The 24482-nt window shown below is 41.9% G+C and overlaps 1 protein-coding gene across 1 annotated transcript; it reads left to right on the plus strand.

Annotated features, from left to right (window-relative positions):
• The first annotated feature begins 491 nt into the window (after window positions 1–491).
• On the plus strand, window positions 492–16914 carry IDO2 (indoleamine 2,3-dioxygenase 2). The gene is given in 9 exon segments (XM_029284499.1): window positions 492–590; window positions 4510–4605; window positions 6015–6134; window positions 6699–6817; window positions 7736–7750; window positions 8845–8944; window positions 9339–9460; window positions 14786–14979; window positions 16559–16914. Coding segments are annotated over 9 exon segments (1221 nt in total).
• The last annotated feature ends 7568 nt before the right edge of the window (window positions 16915–24482 follow it).

Raw genomic sequence — 24482 nt, forward strand, 5'->3', positions numbered from 1 at the left:
TGCTCCATCATTGGAGGTTTTTAAGAAGAGATTGGACAGCCATTTGTCCTGAATGCTATAAGTCTTCTGCTTGGGCAGGGAATTGGACTAGAAAACCGACTATGTCTCTTCCAACTCTATTATTCTGTATTCCTTTTGTTTTTCATGCTTATCAAACGAGCTGGCAGTTGTGCCTTTAATGATTCACTTTGTACATTCTCCCATCCTTCCTGAACTCTTTTCTGTTTTTGAATTTGGTCTGTTGAGGGTATTATCAATATACCTCCCTGATGTTTATCCAGCTCCACTGATCATTGGTCAGTAGCATTTAACAGGCCAAAGGTCTGTGATTATGAGGAACAGGGAAAAGACTTTGCCTAATCAAGATCTACTAATAGTTACTAGTCAGGTTGTCTGGGTCAGCAGCTAATGTGTGGTTCTGAGCTTCACTTCATCCCAAATTGAGCAATCCTAGTGCAAATTCACAAGACTGGCTGCCAAGTCGCATAAGAATGGAGAACGCTACGGATCATGTGAAACAGAAGCCGGCCTTCACACTGAAGAGATTTCATATGTCTGAAGATTATGGTTTCCTTCTTCCCAATCCATTGGTAGGTACAGCCTTTTGCTAAACACTAAAGGTGTGGGAGAAAGGGGAAAGTGTTCAGAATGCAGGGAGCAAGGAAGGAGATTGAAGACTCCTTCTGATCTTTCCCAAAGTTGTCTACTTCTGCTGATGGATTTGGGCTTGCAGAGAGGCAGGATGATCTGGGATCATTTTGGCATTTGGCATTTAAAGATTTAAGAGGCTAAATAAGTTTTCAGATAAGGAGAAGGAGGATTGTCTTTGTTCCAGTTGGTTTCCTTACGTAGTTGTAAGAATGAGAATGGCGAATGGGGTCAGGTACCAACAAATGCGAGGATCATTTTTCCCCCCCTAATCTAAGAAAGACAGATAATAAATCGGACCTGGATATCTCCGAGACCGCCTTCTGCCGCAGATTACCTCCCATCAGCCGGTACGCTCCCACAGAGTGGGTCTCCTCAGGGTGCCGTCAGCCAGACAGTGCCGGCTGGCGGCCTCCAGGGGGAGGGCCTTCTCTGTGGGAGCCCCCACCCTCTGGAACGAACTACCCCCAGAGATCCGGGTGATCCCAGATCTCCCCTCCTTCCGCCGCGCCCTAAAGACATGGCTCTTCCAACAAGCGGGATTGGCCTAGGGAATTTTTAGTGGGGTTTTTAAGAGAAATTTTAATTTATCCAGGCCATAGTAAATATTTCTTTTTAATTTGGTTTTAAATTAGGTATTTATTGTAGTATCTGTTTTTATAAGGCTGTTAGCCGCCCTGAGTCCGGTAAGGAGAAGGGCGGGATAAAAAAATCGAATAAATAAATAAATAAATAAAATAAATAAATAAATAAAATAAATGGCTTTTGTCTCTGAATGAGTAGAGATCTGAAACTATCTTCCCATTGTGGTAGTGATCTGTGGAATGACATAAGATAAGCTTTGTTGGGAGTAGAAAGCTTCTTTCTCATGAGTCATTTTTTTTTCACTGATAGCAATCAAATGCACAACCTTTTGGGCCAAAAGATCTAAGGAGAGAGAATGATTGAAGCTAGGAGGAAAAGAAAATTATAATTGATATAATGTAAATGAGAATTAAGTCTGTTTTGCATAGCAGTACGTCGCCCAGAGTAGCTTGTTAGGTGGGATGGGTGGCTAAATGAATAAATAAAATCAGTTACCTTAATGTCAGTTAGGAATATATTCCTTTTCCACATGCTGAAAAAAAAATCTTTCCGTGCCTTCCCAAACTCTTTGATGGGTCCTTATGCGATACCTCCTTCAAAAATTACTACCCAGCTGTAATGTTTAACCTCACAGTTAAACATTATTAAATTACATAAAGAGTCACTTTATTAACCGTGTTTCATTCATTTCATCTGAAATAACCTTTGTCTTGTCTGCTTGTGTACTCTAGTCCTAGCCCAAATTCCCCAAACTCTGCACTTTTGCTTAGTGATCCAGTTTTAGTTCTAGGGAAAAGTTGTGCTGTGCCTTCTGGGTTTTTTTTTAGGGGCAGAAGGACTGAGGCTAGTAGCTTGGCCAGTAGCTTCTGCAAGGGAAGCTCAGAATTTGGAAGATTAAGGATGTGGTTGCAGCTTGTCCTGCTCCCATTAGAAGGAGTTATATGATGCCATCTTTTTTGCTCTCTTCTCCTGTGGGCACCCCTAAGTTCTGCTTCTATAATAGCATGTCCCTAATGCAGGGGTGTCAAACTCAATTTCACTGAGGGCTGCATCAGCATTGCGGTTGCGCTCAGGGGACTGGGTGGGTGTGGCCAGGGTGGGTGCGGCCTACTGGGTGGGCGTGGATGGAGTGGGTGTGGCCTACTGGGTGGGCATGGCCAACTCTACATCGTTCACGTCAAGGGTGCCTGTGGGGGCCTGGGCAGGAGTGGGACAGATCTGGGGGTCTCTGGCAGAAGAGGGTGCGACCGGGGCAAGCGCCAAGGCATGGTCCATTTCTTCATTCCTCACAAAGGGTGACACCTCCCCAGCATGCACCCAGGGGGCGGGGCAGACGTGGCAGGGGCTGGTTCCTCGTTGTTTCTGGACGGCCTTGTGGAGCTAAGATTGAATGCGTTTCAGCATAGATGGCCACCACAAAATTGTACATTGGCTCCTGGCTGGCCTGGGCCAGAGCCAAGGCAGCGGGGGCCGTTCCCTCACTGTTTCCAGGATGGCTTCGCGGGCCACATGGAACCACTTCGCGGGCTGCATCCGGCCCCCGGGCCTTGGGTTTGACATGTCTGCCCTAATGGATGGGTGCGTGGTCCAGCAAAGCACCAGTGGAGGATTGTGACAACTGGTTCAGAACATCTGAAATCTTCTTAGTTAGAGCTCAGCACTAACGGCCTTTTAAAATGAACCGGATCGGTGGGTAGAGAAATCGAGTGGATGATTCCTGGTAAGACCACATCTGGAGCACCGTATCTTAACAAAGTAAGAGTTGAAAGGGACCTTGGAGGTCTTCTTGGCTAACCCTCTGCTCAAGCAGGAGACCCTATACCATTTTGGACAAATGGCTGTCCAATCTCTCCTTAAAAACCTCCAGTGATGGAGCACCCACAACTTCTGGAGGCAAGTTGTTCCACTGATCAATTATTCTAAATGTCAGGAAATTTCTCCTTAGTTCAAGGTCGGATCTCTCCTTGAGCAATTTCCATCTATTGCTTCTTGTCTTGCCTTCTGGTGCTTTGGAGAACAGGTTGATCCTCTCTTCTTTGTGGCAGCCTCTCAAATATTGGTATACTGCTATCATGTCACTCCTAGTCCTTCTTTTCTAGACTATCCATACCCAATTCCTGCAATTGTTCTTCACATGTTTTAGCCTCCAGTCCCTTAATCATCTTTTTTGCTCTTCTCTGCATCTCACATTTTGGATCAGAAGAAAAGACAGATGTGAGATTAAGCAATGATCAGGAAAAAAATCAAAGCAATGGCAACCACCCCCAGAATATAAAACTGGACAAAGAGAATCCACAAAGCAGAGACTTCCTAACCGTTGCTAACTTTGCTACACCCTTTTCTATTGGATTGTCTCCAGCAAAGAGCTATATTACAAGAACCTTGCTTCCCATCACTTGTCAGAATATAATTAAAATAGCAGGTTCTTTTGTCTCCAGGGAAAATTCTCAGTAGATCAGAATGTAATAAATGCTGATGCAGCTAAGAAGCTGGAAGAACTGAGAATTTCTGGTCATGTGCTTTTGTTACAATAAAAATTTACCCCATTTTTTTTTTTGCAGACATTTCTGGATCACAGAACAGATGCTTTATCCAGTCAGTTATGAGGATTAGATGGTTTAGAATTGGCCACAGCACTGAAGCAGCCATTTTGTGAAGAGTTAAGCCCTCCACTTGATAATGTGGTTTGTCAGCCTGTTTGGGGGGTTCTCAAAGTTCTAGTTTCCTCATTGACCCCAAAGGTGACTTGTTTCCCAAGTAAGGAAGTAAACAGATCAAATGCTTCTTGATCTTTCTGATTAGTTAAAATCTACAGAACTGATTGCAATCCATCAGACATAAATTGGAGGCTGACAGTTGCTTCAGACAGATAATAAAATGTGGAGATCAGCCATGTCCTTCATGGATAATCACATCTAGTGGTTGGCTAGCCTTTAATGGGAGGACCTTGACTTTGCTGAACTTCACCTGCCAATGATGCTGGTCTTTCTAGTTGGTGCAGTTGGGAATTAGGAACTATTGGAGAACTCCAAGTTCTCAATTTCTCCACTTTGAAGATGATAATTCCTTTTAGATGGTTTTTTTTTTCAATAAAAGGGTGGAAAAACTGCACTGAACTATCCTTCTCAGCATCCTAAGCCAATGTTCACAGTAGGCATTGTAATCTCACAATGGCTGCAGGATCATGGGTTCTCCATATCCAACCTAACCTGTACAATACTTATGTACATTTAATTCATATCATCACACATTTCTTTTTTGGTCTCTCTTTTTAAGAAAGAACTTCCTCCTTTCTATAATCCATGGATGGAGATTGCTCACAGGTTGGTTTACTTGATTGAGAGCCATCAGCTTCGTTCCCAGGTCAACAAGGTACTGAAATTCATTTTTATGCATGATTTTTAGTCATAGAGATCTCACGTTGTGTTTCTTGATGCTCTAGGAAGCCAGTCTTGCTTCCTTATGAGTGAATGCTAGCTTTCCTATTAGCCTTGTTGTTTAGTTGGGATCTTCACTTTTACTTTTTAAAACACCCTGAACCATTTGTGTACTTATTCTCTCAGTATTTGTCTTATTGATTAAACATAAAATGTGAGTTGGCAAGAGATATTTCTTTCTGATTTTGAAGTGTGAGAAGTAGTAGGGAGAGTTATTAACATAATATACAACGGATGGCAAATGTTCATGATGTTTGACTTCCCAGTCTACCATACAGCCCAGAGTGGTTCTAAGGATTTTTCTTCGTGTTCTCTGAGCTTGGTTGTTTTCTCATGAATGAACTAGATATGTCTAGTCCAGGAGTCTGCAACCTTGTCAACCTTAAGACTTGTGGACTTCAGCTCCCAGAATTCCTCAGCCAGCTAGCTGAAGTCCACAAGTCTTAAAGTTGTCACGGTTGCAGACCCCTGGTCTAGTCTAACAAAGAGAAGGACTAGGGGTAATATGATAGTACTCTTCCAGTATTTGAGGGGTTGTTACAGAAAAAAAGGGATCAATTTATTCTGTAAAGCACCTGAGGCAGGACAAGAAGTAACGTGTGGAAAATCATTATAAAGAGAAGCAACCTGGAACTAAGGAGAGATTTCCTGACAGTGAGAACAATTAATCACTGGAACGGCTTGCCTCCAGAAGTTGTGGGTGCTCCATCACAGGAGGTTTTTAAGAAGAGAGTGGACAACCATTTGACTGGGATGATATAGGATCTCCTGCTTGAAGGGGGCTGGACTAGAAGACCTCCAAGGTCCCTTCTAACTCTATTATTCTATGTTCTAAGAGGGAGGGAGGGAGGGAGGGAGAGAGAGAGAGAGAGAGAGAGAGAGAGAGAGAGAGAGAGAGAGAGAGAGAGAGAGAGGAGACCCATTAATAACAGTACTGTTTTTGTTTAGAATAGAATTCTCTATTGGACACACACGGAATTTGTCCCCGGTGCATAAGCTCTCAGTGTACATTCAAGTAATAGTGATAATCATGATCATATACAACCTGAAAATACATTCAACATAAGTCGTGAAATACAACACTTCATCATAAATCATAAGATGCAACACTTAGTGATAGAGTACTAGTTAAGCAAACAACATACTATCATAGTAGGATAGTAAAAAAACAATATAAATTGTAAGATACAAGCAGCAAAGTTATAGTCATAAGAAGATAAGGAGAGGTAATAGGAAAGATGAGGAGTATTGTACAGCTTTACTAAGTATTTTGACAGTGTTGTAGGAATTAGTAGTTAAGCAGAGTGTCCTTATGTCTAGTTGTTCTGGTGCTTGTTTCAACAGATGCCTCTACTAAGCTGCCAATACCTCCAAGGTCACCGAGAACTCTATTTGGCCCATATGGTCCTCAGTTTCATCACAATGGGCTACGTCTGGCAAGAAGGTGAAAAAGAGGTCCCCAAGGTATAGTCCAACCTTGAAACTTTTGCTCTTTCTTAAGCCTGAAGTACCTCCACAGCAGCATCTGCTGAAAACCCACAAACAATGATGCAAGCATGCAAAGGCCACAGTTAAATAATGCCAGCTGCCAAGTGCCCAAATTTTTATCATGTGATTGTGGGGATGCTGTGATGGTCGTAGGTGCAATGAGCGGTTGAAAGTCACTTTTTTGTTCTAACTTTGAATGGGTGCTAAATGAATGGTTTAAGTCAAGGACTACCTGCAGTCTTCTTCAGTGCTTTTAGTACAGGGGTCTTCAAACTTGGCCCTTTTATGACTTGTGGACTTCAACTCCCAGAATTCCTCAGCCAGGCATGCTGAGGAATTCTGGGAGTTGAAGTCCACAAGTCATAAAAGGGCCACGTTTGAAGACCCCTGTTTTAATATAACAATGATGGGGTAACATTGGTCAATATGGACTTACAAAGCTTTCTACTTCTTCTAACCATCTGGAACCCTACTGAAACCCAGCAGGACACAGATTACCAGTAGGCGAGCTGGTGTTGACGTGCTGGTCTTGTCTTCCAGATCTTGCCACGAAACCTGGCCATCCCTTTTGGAGAAGTCTCTGAAATGCTAGGTCTGCCTCCTATCCTGGTCCACACAGATTTTGTTTTGGTGAACTGGAAGAAAAAAAATCCCCACGGGTAAATCTATTGACAAGAGGACCTGTGCTTAATAGTTGGAGATCAGTCATAGCTGGAGCCATATAACTGTCAAGCTCAGGAAACCGGGAATCCAGGTGGTTCAAAGGAATATATAGGTTTATTGCATGTGAATGCTCTCTACAAGAACCTGAACTACTAACGGTCAAAGCAAATTGGCGGTAGATAAGAGTCAATGGAATTCAAGGTGGGCTGTAGATAAGAGTTAATGGAAACTATTGTGAGCATGAAGGGATTCAAGGCAGATGACATGCTTGACCCCTCCCTCGGGCTCAGCCTAGTCATCTCCCATGGACCGGGGGGTTGGGGACTGCTGTTATAGTCTAACCCCCTGCTCAAGCAGAAAACCCTATACCATTTTATATAATCTATATTCTATGAATAATATAATCTTAAGAATAATCATATAAGAATAATATATATTCAAAATATAATTGGATGTAATCTTACTTATATGAATATTTAATATATTAATAATTAATAAAATAATAAAAAAAATATAATCGTAAAGAAAATGAAACCAGCTAGGTTCCCTAATTGCAAAAAATACACTTAGGGAGAAATTTCAAAACCAGATTTTAAAGTAACTTGAATTGCCAACGGTTGCAGAAACGATGGAGGGAGTTATACGATCAACACGGCTCAGGATTGAGATGGGAAGGCTGTCTGGGGTAAGGGCTTTGTAGGGCTAGCAGATCTAGGCTGCACACATCTGGCTGATTTAGTCAAACGTTTGCAGCCTAGATCTGCTTGCTCTAACCTCTTGTATGTGAAATCCATACGCGGAGGCATGTTGTTGTTTAAAGCGCCGTTGTACCACGATGGACTTTACCCTTCAACTGATTTCATCTCTTGATTTTGCTTCCTTGTGTTGGCGGACGTCACCTCAATTTCTCCAAGGTGTCTGGAAATTGAGTAAGTCTTTGAGAATCCCTGTTTCTTTTTGCAGGACAAGATTGATTTAGTTATCACCTTGGAATCAATGTTCAGGCTGTTTGAAATCAAACAGCTGCTACTTTTAGGAAGACAGCTTATGTTTACATTGTTCCGAGCTCCTATTTTTGCCAGTTATGCTCCCACGGAATAGAAAATTGAGATCTCTAGGAGAATCATCTCTCTCCATCAAACAGCTGCTTGGTGGTAGGTGCAGCTTTCCTCTCAAGCGCAAATGGCAAACTAACCAGAAATGGTTTGTTTAGCAAGCAATTGCTTGCCCCCTTTACAGGTCATTACTGGAAACCCAAGGTGTATTTGATGATTTATTTCACGCCACTTCCTTTTTCCTTGGCTTATGATTCTTTATTGGAATTCTAATCTAATGTAAAATTGAGGTACGCCTTCAGTGGTTCTGGTTTATTTCAGCGCCAGTTCTCACTGTTAGGCTACCCTTTTAAGTTACTTATAAAGAAACAGGGTCCTTGGTGGAAAGAAGTCAAGGTGTTCACGCATAAGTGCCTTGTGAGAGGGAGCAATTACCAAATGGCAACATGCAATATTGTTTTTGTTGGAATTCATTGTTGGAATGTATTTTTATGCAACAACTACAATAATAGGGCCGGATGTGTCACTCCAAAACTGTGCCCACCCCATTGCCAGCAATGGGGAAAAAGTCGCGATACGTCATGCCACGTCACGTGACGTCGTGAGTTTGACATGCCTGGTATATACGCTATGCTCTTTTGTTCTAAGTAGAGTTTCTTGTTTCCTGTTACAATTAAAATACTGTACGTATGAACCAGTAGAGATTTTAGTTTGGAAAGTGAACAATAAAAGTCACAAACCTACATTTGTTTCTACATTCCTGTGCCAAACCGCTAGTGCAGATTTTTGAAGCATTGTCAAAACTTGCCAAACTGTGAACAAAAGCGATAAAAGAGCGATTGTACACAGCTTATAGATCAATGGTTTTGTACACCTTGGGCTTTTTAGGAGAAGCAACCCCTTCCTTGCAAGCACTGATAAATACTTATACTTCCTTTCCCAGACTGTTGATTTTGTTGTGTTCACAGGAATCTGGAGCCCATAGTTAGCTTGCCTGGAGGGACAAGCACAGTTGGGTTCATTCTCGTCAGTTTCCTGACTGAGAAAGCTGCCGCACCAGGACTCAAGGTATAGTCTTCCCTTAAATTAATTATCAATGTTTACTTTGGATGCTTTTGTGAGGGATCAAGGTGAGCATTCCCCAGCATTTTGGCTACTCTGAAAACATGTTGAGTTCACCTAACAAGCTAGACTATGCTAAAACAAGCAGGTGGTCTGTAATTTAGCAGATGGTGGGAATCCAACCATTCCCTCAGTGTCAACCTAGTCATCACATTAAGTTCTAATGTAATACCTTGACAAGGTGAGGAGCAGTGGTGGGATTCAAATATGTGAACAACCGGTTCTTGGGCCTATGAGTTAGAAAGATGGGGATAAGCAGCCAATAGATTCCTGCAAAGTGATTCAGAGTCGTTGGGAAGAAAGTGGCATATAAATTTAAACACTTTTTCATTTCATGCAGGCAATTGCCAAGGCTGTGAATGGACTTCTTCATCCAGATGACAAAATCCTGGCTGAAGCGTTACAAGAAGTGACAAACACACTTCAAGAAATGACCCAAACTCTGAAGAAAATACATGGTAAGCTTGTGATCCACGTACACTTAAGGCATGGACATCGAACGAAGAGTTGGAAGGGTCCTTAGAGGTCTTCTAGTTCAACCCCTGCTTGAGCAGGAGACCTTACCCTTCCAACTCTTCTTCATGAGCTGGCAACAAAAAAAAATCATATTTAGAAACATCAACTTTAAGAAAATATTAATGGTTTATTCTTTACAGCTCCTCTGAGATTGATTAGGTCTTCTCGTTCGTTCTTTGCAGTTGATTGGATGCTTTCAAAATGATTCTTTAAAAATAGATAAGAGGTACAAAAAATTTTTAGCGTTAAATTCAAGGTAATGTTATAAAGAAGTTGATACAAAACAGGTAGATATTCCAAGTCAGTCGGGGTCCAGCACACACTGGTCCACAACCTTCTGCAAACTAGGATTCTCCATTGCTCCTGCGACTCTCTCTTTATCATGGATTTGTTTGTTCATGTCTTCAATAGAACGTGCCCCCTCTGATATGTACTTATATAGCAAAAGCACATAGACTTATATACTGCTTCGCAGTACTTTACAGCCCTCTCTACATGGTCTACAGAGTCAGCATATTGCCTCCAACAATCATCATTTTATTGACCTTGGGAGGATGGAAGGCTGAGCCAGTCACCACATTACAAAAAAGATGTTGTGACATTGGGAAAAGTGCAAAGAAGAACATCTAAGATGATTAAAGGCCTGGAGACTAAAACATGAGAAACGGTTGCGGGATTGGGTTTGGCTAATCTAGAGAAAAGAAGGACTAGGGGAGACATGATAGCAGTGTTCTAATATTTGAGGGGCTACCACAAAGGAGAGGGGTTCAACCGATTCTCCAAGGCACCAGAAGGCAAGACAAGAAACAATGGATGGAAACTAATCAAGGTGAGAAGCAACCTGGAATTAAGGAGAAACTTCCTAACAGTGAGGACAATTAACCAGTGGAAGAGCTTGCCTCCAGATGTTGTGGGTGCTTCATCACTGGAAGTTTTTAAGAAGAGACTGCACACTCGCTTGTCTGAAATGGTAGGATCTCCTGCTTGAGCAGGGGGCTGGACTAGAAGACCTCCAAAGTCCCTACCAGCTCTATTTTGATTGAGGATCGAACTCCTGGCAGTCAGCAGAAGTAGCCTGCAATACTGCATTCTAACCACTGCACCACCACGGCTCACGTATGCAAGATCCCTGGGTTTGACTTTAAAAAAAAAAAAAAAAAGATGCAGTCAAAGTTGTCTTAATTTCAAACTGCAATAAAAGACCTAAGAGGGGAAAAAAAATAGCCCACGGATTCCAATGGCAGCTGAACCACACAGGGATAATTTTAGTAATAAAACCATTTTGCTGAATCTGCCCTCAAGGGTTGCTCAAGGGAGAACATTGAAAAGAACTCTAGACAAAAAGCATCAGTAGCTGTGATAGGAAAGAGAGTAAATCTTTAATGCTGCCATGAGCCTTTGAATTCCCCTCCGTGCTTGACGGATCTCAGCAGCTTCCGCAACAGAGTATTGTTGCTCAATATTCTTGATTCATTGCTTGGCTATTTTCTTGGCCTTTTGCAGCCTTGGTATTAACGGAGCCTTTGATGTTGTAAGGTTGACCCACCATTTAGTTCTCTAATGATCTCTTGCGATTAGTGAAAGCAACCCCATTGGGGCTAGATTGAGGCTTAGCCAAACGAATAGAATTGATTTCCAAATGTTGGCCTCTGTCCTAGCCAGTCCTGCCTCCAATCTCAGTGCTGCATTTGGTTCACATCTCAAGGTCAATAAAAAAGAAAAGAAAGAGAGAGAGAGAGAGAGAGAGATCTTAAAAAGCCAGGCTGCTTAATTTCTCACAGGGAGCAGAACCAGGAAACAAGCCATACTTACACCCTGCATAGAAAACGAACAACAGATTTTGCAGTGAATAATATAATATAATAATTGGTTTGGTTAGGACAAATATCCTCTCTGTCTTCGGTAGAAAACAAATAGCAGCCATGTTTGATGGTCCATAGAGCAGGCATACAGAATTCCAAAAGAACAGAGCTGGAAGGGACCTTGGAGGTCTTCTAGTCCAGGGCTTTTCAACCAGTGGTACGGGTACCACCTGTGGTATATTGGCACCTGGCAGGTGGTACGCGACCATCCTAGAAAAGTGGTAGCGAGGGAGGGGAATGAGCTGAACCGGTGGCAGCACCGCACAAGCCTGAGCGAGAGACGGCTGGAGCTGCAGGGCTGTCAGGGCTCAGCGGAAGCGCCAGGATCAGCACCAGGCTCCAGCTGGATCTCGGCGCTGATCCTGGTTCTTCTGCTGAGCCCAGAAGAAGTGCCAATCAGCTGGAATGTTGCAGCATCTCCAGGTCTTGTGATTTATATTCAGATGCTTGGCAACTGATTCATATTTATGACGGTTACAGTGTCCCAGGATCATGTGAAGTGACCAAAACCTGCTGTAACCACCCAGCAGACGGGGGGAATAAAAACCAAACACCCCCCACCCCATCCCCGCTGCCAATCCTCAAAAGAAATGCTCACAACAATGAAAACCTCGGACAGGAGGAAGAGCGCCATCGGGTGGGCAGGCAGGTGTCTTGCTCGGCTGTGCCTTGGGGGGGCACTTTTTTCAGTGCCATTGTAACTTCGAACAGTCACTAAGCAAACTGTTGTAAGTCGAGGACTACCTGTACTTTATCACTTTTTTCCTTTTTTTTTTTTTTTTNTTTAGTTTCCCAAGGCCACATTAGCTAATTGTGTTGCCTTCACTTAATCAGGGTCCCTCATTAAACCTTCATTAAAATCCGGATGTGTTGAAGCAGAGAGGGGAAGAAATGATATAAGGAAATGAAACTTGACTATAAAGCAAAAATCTCCCTGTGGGCATTGCAGAATCCCTAAATGGCTACAAAGGCAACTTGTTGCCAGATCGCCAGTGTAAAAGTGGGTTATGAGACAACCTTTGTGACTGACTCAAGATGAGGCTGAAACAGGAGTGATCTTTCTGGTTTAACACTGAACGAATGAGAGAAAACCTCTTAGATCTATGTTAGGCAAAAATAATGGATTATTAGCCTGTCATTGGTGCTTCAGCCCGGGTGAGTTCAGTTGTCAGATTCTCTTTGTCTAAAAACCATAATAAAATTGCGGAGGTGTCTGCAAGGTGTGGTAAAATATGTCAAGGTGGATACCATAATGATATGACCAGAGCTTTGATCGTACTATTATCACCAACTTGACTTTTTGAACATTTTCTACGGGCACATTTGAAAAATTGTGTTACCTGCATTCAACAGCACTTTTTGATCAGTTGTTGTATTCTTAGGACAGTGGCGCCCAACCTTTTCTACACCCCAAACCCCTAGAACGTTTCTGATATATTCTTGCAACCCTTGTTGTTGTTAGTTGCGAAGTTGTGTCCGACCCATCGCAACCCCATGGACAATGTTCCTCCAGGTCTTCCTGTCCTCTACCATCTTCTGGAGTTCATTTAAGCTCACACCTACTGCTTCAGCCATCTCATTCTCTGTCGTCCCCTTCTTCTATTGCCCTCCATCTTTCCCAGCATTAGGCTCTTCTCCAGTGAGCCCCCTTACAAAAGTTCAAAATAACAGCAACAAATTATGCATATATGCTATAATTTTGAAAACCCAAGTTTTCGCACCCCTTGGAATATCCTCTCGCACCCCCGGTTGGGAGCCCCTGCCTTAGGAGAATAGTGGCCCATTTGGGGGAGGGAGGATTTGTGTATATGTGTGTGTGTTTGTGTGTGTGTGTGTGTGTGTGTGTGTGTGTAAAAAATGAAACAGGTGTATTAAAGTTTATAGAGGATTAAAGTATCCACGTTGCTTTTCACCCCAAACAGAAATAGCCCAAATGTGAAGACGTTGTAAAATGAAAGGGATAAAATGCATGCCTCAAGTGTCACCAAACGCTGCAAAGCACTATCAACCACCTAGATCAGGGGTGGACAACCCTGGCTCTTTTATGACTCGTGGACTTCAACTCCCAGAGTTCCTGAGCCAGCATGAGGGAAACTTTGGCCCTTCATGACTCCTGGACTTCAACTCCCAGAATTCCTGAGTCAGCATGGCTCAGCTTGGAAACCTCTCCCTTTCCCCTCAGCATGGCTGGCTCAGGAATTCTGGGAGTTGAAGTCCACGTGTCATGAAAGAGCCAAGGTTGCCTACCCCCGACCTAGACCAACAAAGTAGGGGGAAAAGGTTGACTTTGTCTTCTCCATTTCTGTTCTAGGTGCTCAGAGATTGGGTGGCCACAAAGGCCCACCAGCCTTGAGCTGTCAATCTCTGCCTTAGATTTAAATAGCAAAGAAATTCACCTCAGAAATAAAAGGAATGACTTCGGCTCATCTATTAACTTTATTAGGATTGCTGGTGGCTTTGGGGAGACGAAGAACACAGGGCCCCAGGGGGTCTTCTTCTCACTCTGATGAGAAAAAAGGTCTAAATGGAGGCTGTGCATTCACAGTACATGGCAGGAGTCCTCCATAGTCACCTGTTGCTGGGCAAAGAGGCTGCCGCATACCAAACACAACCTCGCCACCTCTTAAAAACTCCCTGTTGCTTGGAGAAATGCCTCCGTACAACTTGGGCCTTCTGAGCAGCTGCTAGGAAGCAGGATTCTCGGCTTATGTTTTTGCTCTGTGTGAGCATTTTAATAAAAGAGCAGCCTAAAAATAAATCCGATTGCTCCCTGGTGCTTCTGTAACGTTTGGCAGGGAGGGCAGGTGGCACAGGTCAGCTAATGAGCTGCACACACAGCTTGAGTCTCTCTGTGAATGCCAGCCTCCCTCGGTTGATCTGTGGCTCTTGCAATGCATCACTTGGCAGAGGAATTGGAGGCTGTGAAGCTGCCACCAACCCTCCTCCTCCTCTTCCTCCTCCTCCTCCTCCTCCCAGATCCAAAAGGCTCAGAACAGTGGGGGAGGAAAGATACTTGCAGTTGCAAATAAACTGTGGCCACAAACCATCCTTAACTAGATCAGGTTAAAAGAGGGGTCTTCAAACATGGCCCTTTTATGACTTGTGGACTTCAACTCCCAGAATTCCTGAGTCTCTCCCTCTCCCTCNCCCCCCCCCTCTCTCTCTCACACACACTGTTGGGTTCTTGGTGTTCTCTGAACTTGGTTGTTTTCCCGGAGATATTTCACTATCAGATTAGGTGCTATCATTCATGCATAGACCAGTGGACTTTGCTGGCTGTTGATAAACCATAGCTTGCCTTACCAGTCTTCAGTTTCCTCCTTGACAGTTCCTTGATTAGGCTATTGTTTCGCCAATATTGATTAGCCGGTGCCGTTTCTGCTTACTTGAGCATTTGCTGCTACAGAAGGTTGTCCACTGGTCCTCTTTTGTGACGTCCTTTTCTCTTTTTCAGTTGGAAAGATAACCCCGTGTTACCGGAAGGGCTGCTGTATGAAGGCCTTTGTGAACAGCCTCTGGCGTATTCTGGGGGCAGTGCGGCCCAAAGCTCCACCCTGCACGCCTTCGATGAGCTGCTTAGTATCCAACACCAGAAAGAAAGTGGTAAGAGCTGACCTTCGCTTGCATTTAGATCCGCCATTGTAGGATAAAACACCGATGGGTTTTCCAAATCTTCCATCAAACATGTGGATGGAGGAACCAGCGGTATGATTTCTCAAGGTTTCTCTGGGAGAAGAAAGAAGGATGCCCCCGCCTTTGGAGTCACAGTAAAGTTTCTATCGAAAAAGCCCCTTGGGGAATGTTTTCCTCCCGATACTTTCCATCGTGATGGAATGGAAACGTGGGAAGCCAGAAAGATTGGGAACTGCAGGAGAGGCCATCAAAGTCAGAGCACTCATATCGATTCCTTGGCCACCTAGTTAACAAAATGAACATAGATATGCATTTCATCCATGAGAATCTGAAGGGACAGTGGTATCTCGTTACTCAACGCTCATTTGTTCTGGAAGGCACAACAGATACTAAAAACTACGAGTGCCAAACAAACCAGGGGACTTACCACGTGACCCTTCGTTCTGGCCAGGAAAAATGTTCTGTCTGTCCTTTTTCCTGTGTCAGTGACCTTTCCAGCATGGCCAACTTCTTGTCCGCCCTCTGCGGTTGTCCTCCCTTTTCCTTTTGCAGGACACTGAATCCCAAAGAAACTACGCGTACTCATGCATAAAATGCGTCGGGTATCAAATTCAAAGAGTTTTGAAGCAGTTGAATACCGAGGTACCACTGTATGTTTGAAGCAAGGTTTTTCCTCTTCAAAATGAACGAGGACCGTGAGGAGATAAATGCAGATGTTTTCTCCGTGCTTCTGAATGAAATTCTTGTAAAACTCCTCAAAAGTTGAAAATTAGAGGTCTGGGAGAAGAGTTCTCATCTAGCTCTTCCTTGGCCAAGTTAGTTTTGGTGCTCAGGATGACTGTTGACAAAGATCAAAGAGGATATGCAAAATTAAAATTAAACAAAGACACAGGGAACGAGTTTGAACAATAATCCCATCATGTACAGCAGGGGTAGTCAACCTTGGCTCTTTTATGACTCGTGGACTTCAATTCCCAGAATTCCTGAGCCAGCTTAGCTTAGCTGGCTCAGGAATTCTGGGAGTTGAAGTCCACGAGTCATAAAAGAGCCAAGGTTGACTACCCCTGATGTACAGTATTGGCTTCTCTATAGTGGCTTAGCTGCTGATAAGGTAGGACAGCTTTCCTTAGCCATATGCCTATTTCTGTAACTCTCAGCCAGTTGCAGTTTCAGGTGCGAAGAATCAACACCATATAGTTAGTGTTCAACACCATAATGTTAATGTTAAGGTGTTAAGAAGATTTATTGCTCAAACCTATGCACAATGTCAACTAATGTTTAGTGCTAAATTGACAATAGATAAGATAAGAGTTAACAGAATTCAAGAGGAGTTGGACTTAGACCGTTTATGGGAACATAATGACTCTAGGCTGATGACTTGCTTAACTCTGCCCCTGGCTCTTCCTGCTCTTGTCCTACATCAGCCTTGTGAGCTAAAAATTATCAGGGATTTCAAAATATCTAAAGGGCTATTTGTTGAGCAGGCTGACTCAATCATTTTAAATTGCCTTGAACCCCACTTATCCATTGCTTTGGTATCTTTCACCAGCTGCATTTTTGCACAGGATGAGAAAATACATGCCTCCTCATCATCAAGCCTTCATTGAAGAAATCCAATCTGTCCCTCCACTGAAGGATCATGTCTTATCTTCTGGAAACAAAGACCTTCAGTCCCTATATAACAAATGTGTGGCTGCTCTTTCCGAGCTAAGGACCTACCATATCACCATGGTCACCAAGTACATTGTCATCGCAGCTAAAAAAGCCAAGGACAAACTGAACAAAATTCCTCAAACCACAAGTCCTCCATCTTTCCTGGAAGGGGTAGGGACTGGGGGCTCACGGGTTCTGAAATTCTTAAAAAGTGTCCGGGACACAACAAGAGAAGCTATGGTACAACTCTAAAAGACTGTCCTTTCTGGTCAAGTAAAGTTAGGGTTATGGAGCCAGCCAGTCAACATCTCTTGATATGTATATAATAGGAGTGAGCGACTCTTCACCCAGACTGTCTAAAGGTTGAATCATGACAACTAGACCAATCTTTGTTAATTTGAGATATTTTGTTGTTCATTCAAGCAACTTCACCAGTCAGAGCAAACTCAAGTAGAGTTAGAGACTCGTTGAAATGTATCAACTCTTGTTACACCAACTTCAGGGGTTTCTCCCCAAAATGCAGCGAAATCATCTAGGCCAAAGGGGTTTAAAGGTTGAATCATGGCAACTGGACCAAATTTTGTTAATCTGAGACATTAAATTAACAGTTAATTTTTGCTCTGACTGATGAAGTTGCTTGGATGAGTGATGAAAGTCTCAGATGAACAAAGTCTGGTCCAGTGGCCATGATTCAATCTTTAGATTCCTTTGGCCTGGATGATTTGAGTCTTCATTGATGCATCTTCAGCCAGAAGGCACCAATTGTTAAAAATAGTTTCTATGAAAATAAATGCATTCAAATAAAAAACAATCTGGAAAAAAAAAGGAAGGAAATGAAGAGACAGAGAAAAAAAGAAAACATAAAAATCAAATAACATAAAGCATGAAAAATGCATATAATGTTCTTCCTCTTGACAGTTATAGATACAATTCCAATGAAACCAGTCTCTCTAAGAGTGCACAATTTTTCCTCAATTCTATAACCTAGTCTTTTTAATAATCAAAAACAGTAAGACACAAAATCATTTTCTTTTTTATGCAAAAAAAAATCCATAAGCAGTTTCCAGTCATTGGAGCATCAGTAATGTCTTTTCTCTAATTAATGAAGTTGGTTTAGCCATCTCAACAAATTCTATGAATTTCATCAACCATTCCTTCATTGTAGGTCATGCCGAATCTTTCTGTGTATAGTAATCTTGCTGCAATACTCATATATTGAAATACTCTTCCTTCACTCTTTTCTAATTGTTTATCCATCAAAACTTCTGTTTTGATTGAATATTAATCTTTAAAATCCTCTGTATTAATGTGTGTATTTGAAGCCAATTTTAAAGCTTTTTTTAAACTTGTCCACCAGGCATCATAAAATATCTCTTCATGTTGTTTACATTTGCACTATACATTTGGAATGCCTTTATACATTCTATAGATTATTTCTCTGGTGTTGTATGCCAACGATACCTTATTTTAGGAAACATTCGATTTAAGATCATAGCATAATGTAAATTCCAACCCTATTGACCACATATTTTTCCATTGATCCATCGATACATTATAATCAAAATTCTTAGCCAACTTTATCATACACTCTTTAACCTGTTCTTCCATTTCAAATTTCAATGGAAGTGTATACGTTTTTGCAACTATATATACATTATTGCCACCCAATTGCAATTTACTTTGGTCCATATCTTAAATCCTATTGTCCCTTTTGAATCTTTTTGATAACTATAAATGGAAAACCATTGACACTGATGCCCTTCTGCCATTTAGATTGAATTTTATATTTTAAAATTGCATTTGGCTTCAGGCAGGAAACCCTATACCATTTCGGACAAATGGCTGTCCAGTCTCTTCTTAAAAACTTCCGTTGTTGGATCATTCACAACTTCTGGAGGCAGGTTGTTCCGCTGATTAATTGTTCTCACTGTCAGGAAATTTCTTCTTAGTTCTAGGTTGCTTCTCTCCTTGGTTAGTTTCCATCCGTTGCTTCTTGTCCTGGAGAAGAGCTTGACTCCCTCTTCTTTGTGGCAGCCCCTGAGATATCTGCTATCATGTCACCCATAGTCCTTCTCTTCATTAGACTAGACATACCCAATTCCAGCAACTGTATCATGTGTTCCCAGGATGCTGCAATCATTGTAGATACACCATGGTTGACAAACACCTGAATTTTGAACACATGACTGCGGAGATGTGAAAATGGACGTAAGTGTCAGGGCAGGTTGTAAAACATCTTTTCTTCAGTGCGGTTGTAAGTTTGGTTCCTAAATGAATTGTCGTAAGTTGAGGACTGCCTGTATGTTGGTAACTTGCAAGGCCTTATGTGTAGGCTCATGTTTCTCTTTGCTCTTATGTTCCTCTTTGAGACATAGTACCTTTCTACGAGAAATGCTTAGTATATTGAATTTGACAGCATGTACCGAATTCCTACCTGTATTTTCTCCAAGCCATTCTGAGGCTGCCTCCTTTCTTCTTTGCTTTTTCTTTTCTGATGTTTCCACAGACAGCTTCAGAAGTTCCCATATTGGTGAGGCAGCCATTTATCCTGTGCAATATCAGAAAATAATTTGCTTTCTTTCCAACCAGTTATTCTTCAGGCATCTTTAGACAGACTCTGCAGCTGCATGCGATGCTGCAGTGGCTAAATGTAAAATTAATGTTCTGAGACCCGGAGATTAAATTCTGTGCCGAGAATTTCCCAGGCAGATAATATGCAAACCTGCTTGTAATGAGCAAGCCACAATATTGTTTATTTGCAGAAACCTGATCTGTGGCAAAACGGAAATGAAAATTGTTCAGAAGAAGATGAAACGGGAAGTAAAAAAATCAGCATCAGCCCCAAACCCAGTGTTGGGATTCATCCAGTTTGCACCACTTCGGCAGAACTGGTAGCTATTTTTTTTGTTGCCCAAGCCCACAACGGACTTCCGGAAACGGCATCCACACAGAGAACCGGTTGTTCACGTGTTTGAATCCCACCACTGCCCAAACCGATCACTTTTCATTGATGAAACTTCACATCACATATTGGCTGGTTCTTTGGCTGGTTTCACATGCAAGTTCTATAGTCCCATATCCATTTTCACTATTTAGTTTGGAAAAAAGAGACCTCATTCAGTAAGTCCCTAAAACAATGTTTGTCAGCCTTGACAGCTTAAAGATGGGTGGACTTCAACTCCCAGAATTCCCCAGTCGGGTAAGTTTGACTGAGCAAGAGTTCAACTGGTTGCCATCTTGATTTTTTCACCTCCCTGTGCCCTTACACTGCATGTAATAAATTATCCCCTTAAATAACTTGTACATTGCTCCAAAACCTCCATAGTAGAACGTATTGCTGCTGTTCTACACAATTTATCTCAATATCTTATCCAAAGAACCCCTGAAATTGTCTTGAGGTTGCTAAATCTTTGACTTCAGTATAACACTATTTTAATGGAGGTCTTTCCTTTTTTATTTCTTAGTTTAAAGAAATCAGGCCCTTAATATAACAAGGACGATTCGGGGGCAGGAGGCTAAAACACACAAAGAACAGCTGCTGTAATTGGGTTTGTCTACTTTAATGAAAAGAAGGACTGAGGGAGACATGATAGCAGTGTTCCAACATTTGAGGGGCTCATACAAAGACGAAGGGGTCAAACTATTTCCCAAATAACACCAAAAGGCAAGACAAGAAACAATGGATGGAAACTAACCAAGGAGAGAAGCAACCTAGAAATAAGGAGATATTTCCAGACAGTGAGAACAATCAACCAGTGTTGCCTTCAGAAGTTGTGGATGCTCCATCACTGGAAACTTTTAAGAAGAGAATGGACAGCCACCTGTCTGGAATGGTACAGGGTCTCCTGCTTGAGCAGGCAGTTGGACTAGAAGATTTTTAAGGTCCCTTCCAACTCTGATATTCTATGTTCTATGTTCTAATACAGTATTATACACAATCCTACTTTTTCTTCACTACTTCATTTTTCAGAAACATTGCTCAATACATTTTAGGTCTGGGGAGAATTGCCTGTTGCTAAATATTATTGATGGTAAAAAACTTATCTTAGAATAATTCTCTTAGAATAATTCTCTTTCCTACTCCTCTAAGAAGAAAAACAATCATGAGTGTTGTAAGTTTTAAACAGTTCTAAGGAACGGTAAAACAATGAGTCAGCTAGTTAATCTAAGTTTCAATTAAAAGACACAGAGGCTGTATATCTGATTACATTATTCTAAAGCTATGACTTCATTATACCTGATGTTCTTTCTCAAAATAGGTCCTTAGCGTGTGAAAAATGTAAACCGATCTCCTGCATTCTCCAATATGTGTTGCAATTTTCTGAATTTAGAATCTTTTTGCATTTGTTTGCCTCAATTATCTTCTCTGATGGATCTGAATTGATGCCACGTTCGTGCTGCTTAAATAATTTCTGATTTGGAATGATTAAAATATATTTAGTCTTTTCCCCCCCTCTGCAGCTGGTTAAAATAGATGCGGTTGCCTTCTATTCAGTCCACAATTTAATCATTCTATATTGTTGCCGTGTTATAAATTATCCACCATAACTTTTGCACTTCACTGTGGATCACAGCAACTGAACCCCTTTGCGGGTTTAAGCAACATAAATAAACTCTCAATTTACCCCAAGCTATTCATATATCTGGAATGATATAAATAATCCAGCAGTCCTGAGCTCCTAGAAGTTCACAATTCAGCTGATTTTCAGTCTGCTATGTGAAATGTATATCAACTTGCAAATTTGGAAGCAGGAACCCAAGCTCATCTGTGCATTTGTTGGTAGGTGACTATAAAGTCACAAGATGCTATTGAAGAAAAGTATAACTCATTCCCCACTTTCTACTAGCTCTATTTTACTTTTCCATTGACTTTGCTTGTCAGAAGCTCACAAAAGGGGATCACATGACCCCATGACCATTATAAATATGGAGCAGTGGCCAAGCGTCTGAATTTTGATCACATGACCATGGGAATGTTTTTTATCAGTGTGAAAAAAACAGTAATAGGTCACTTGGAACAGTCACTACACAAATTCTTGGAGGTTGACATCTTGTTGGATAGGGCCCAATGCTCAAGTCTGTCAAGGTCCTTCAAACTGGTCAGTCCTAGAGGAGATCAGCCCCCACTGCTCTTTAGAAGGCCAGATCCTGAAGTTGAAACTCAAGTACTTTGGCCACCGAATGAGAAGGAAGGACTCACTGGAGAAGAGCCTAATGCTGGGAAAGATTGAGGGCAACAGAAGAAGGGGACGACAGAGAATGAGTGGCTGGATGGAGTCACTGAAGCAGTAGGCAGGAGCTTAAATGGACTCCAGAAGATGGTAGAGGACAGGAAGGCCTGGAGGAACGTTGTCCATGGGGTCGCGATGGGTCGGACACGACTTCGCAATTAACAAGGAGTCTGAAGGAGGAGGGATGATAAAAGCTGAAGGGACTCTCTCTAATGTCTTGGGCTGTATAGGTGAGGGGCTAGAGATGTACTTTCAGACTTGCAAGATTCTGTTAACCTTACAATAAACATAGAGCTAGTATTCCTAGGTGTGCTTCTTGTCTGGACCACTTCACAAAGCTGACAATTGTGTGATTAAACCTTTGTCCCTTTTTTAACATGTGTCCCATATGATTATGGCTGCCATCTTGATTTTTTTGACTCCCCCCCCTTTGAGGACTCTTCCAGTTGAGCATAAGAACCACAAATTTTCAGGGCTTAAGTTTCCGCTCAAAGAGGGACTTCTAATGACATTTTAAGAAAATATAATAATTTTAAACGATCTACATATCTCCTGCCTTTATGATCCCCATCTGTAATTTACGTTAAAGAACTGGCTCAAAAATGCTTTTCAAAACCATAAAGAAAGATGTTAAACTGTTGTTGTTTTTAATAATAATTTTAATTCTCTCACTGGCATGGGAATGTGTTGTAGTAATGTTTGTTTTATGTTAAATCAATGTAACGTAAATTTAAATTTACTGCTGTCCCTTTCCCAAAACATTTATGGCATCCCCATCTGCTAAGTTCATCCTTTATTTCTAGTACACGGCAATTTAAAGCTCGTAACTGTTTTCATGTAGAAAACTCAACTCCTAATTATCCTGCTGACATTTTGTTATCTTCAAATATTAACTTCCTGCCTGATTGATTCCTGTAGTTCTGTAAAATAAAAGGTTGGCTTGGTTTAAATAATGTTCTCACAAGATATATATATATATATATCTGAATCCTATTTAATAGGGAATTCAAATCTTTTCCCGTCGAAAATGATTGCTTGATAGCAAAGTGCAGCCAATTTTGGTCACCATATCAGAAAAAAGATGTTGAGAGTCTGGAAAGAATTCAGAGAAGAGCAACTAAGATGAACAAAGGTCTGGAGACCAAAACATACGAAGAACGGCTGTGGGACTTGGGTTTGGCTAGTCTAAAGAAAAGAAGAAATAGGGGAGACATGATAGCAGTATTCCAGTATCTGAGGGACTACCACAAGGCAGAGGGGGTCAGGTTATTCACCAAAGCACCAGAGGGAAGGATGAGAAACAATGGTTGGAAACTGATCAAAGAGAGAAGCAACCTGGAATTAAGGAGAAACTTCCTAACAGTGAGGACAATTAACCAGTGGAACAGCCTGCCACCAGGAATCGTGGGCGCTCCATCGCTGGAAATTTTTAAAAAGAGACTGGACAATCACCTGTCTGAGATGGTATAGGTTCTCCTGCTTGAGCAGGAGGCTGGACTAGATGACCCCCAAGGTCCCCTTCTATTCTATTCTATTCTATTCTATTCTATTCTATTCTATTCTATTCTATTCTATTCTATAGTAAGGTAAAGGTTCTGATTCCGATGCTTTCCATTTGAAAACAAAAGCTGGCTCTTGAAAGTGAAGATAAATGATGAGATAAATGGTGAGAAATAAAACCATAAACAGGGTTGTCTATGGAGATTCTCCGTCATCCCGTTCATGGTTGTCCATGGTTTCAAAAGGCAACTGGACTTTGTTTTTCCTTGAAGATGTTTTGCTTCTCATCCAAGAAATTTCTTCAGTTTTGAAGAACTGAAGAAGCTTCTTGGATGAGAAGCGAAACGTCTGAAGAACTGAATGCCGCATGGAGTTTCTTTTATAGAATGCAAACCATCTCTTGTCTGGATTTCTGCGTTTTTTAAATTAATCCACCAGGTAGCAGCAGAGGGCTATCAGTCTTATTACCTTCGCTTCCCCCTTCAGTAGGGAGGCAGCATCTGCTCCCCCAAGAATTTAAACAAACAAAAAAAACAGATGACAAAATCCTGACTCAGTGGAAAAAAATAATCCTGAGTGTTTTCGAAAGCTGCTTGTTTGACCTTAAAAGAGATTAAAGTTACTAAAATGGCCTGCAGAGTGATAGCGAAAAATTAATTCTTTTTTTTTGCAGTGACATCGAAGCAGATCCGTATTTACTTCTCCAAATTATCAGCGTAGCACTGGCCCGTGACAAGTGGCAGTGCACAGAAAAACCCGGGAGGGGGGGATTTTATTTCCCCCAATCTCATAAATCACCATCCTTTTCTACGCCTCATTTTTAATCAGAACGGAGATGCCTGGTTCGCTTTATTTTTCATTATTGTAAATGTCTACCTCTGTTCAAACCTGCCCGAGTGAAGCCCTGAATGTCTGGGTGGGCTGACTTGACTTTGGCGTAGCTGTAGCCCAATCTAGCCCAATCTGTGCCACTGGCATTCATGCACCATGAAACGTGTGGCATGTTAGGTAACACAGTCACAGAACCAACACAGTGGTTCTGCAACACAGTGCTGGGCTGCATTAACAGAGGGATAGAATCAAGATCAT

The sequence above is a fragment of the Protobothrops mucrosquamatus genome, unplaced genomic scaffold, assembly GCF_001527695.2.
Source record: "Protobothrops mucrosquamatus isolate PMUCROS unplaced genomic scaffold, P.Mucros_1.0 scaffold659, whole genome shotgun sequence".
Classification (NCBI taxonomy): Eukaryota; Metazoa; Chordata; class Lepidosauria; order Squamata; family Viperidae; genus Protobothrops; species Protobothrops mucrosquamatus.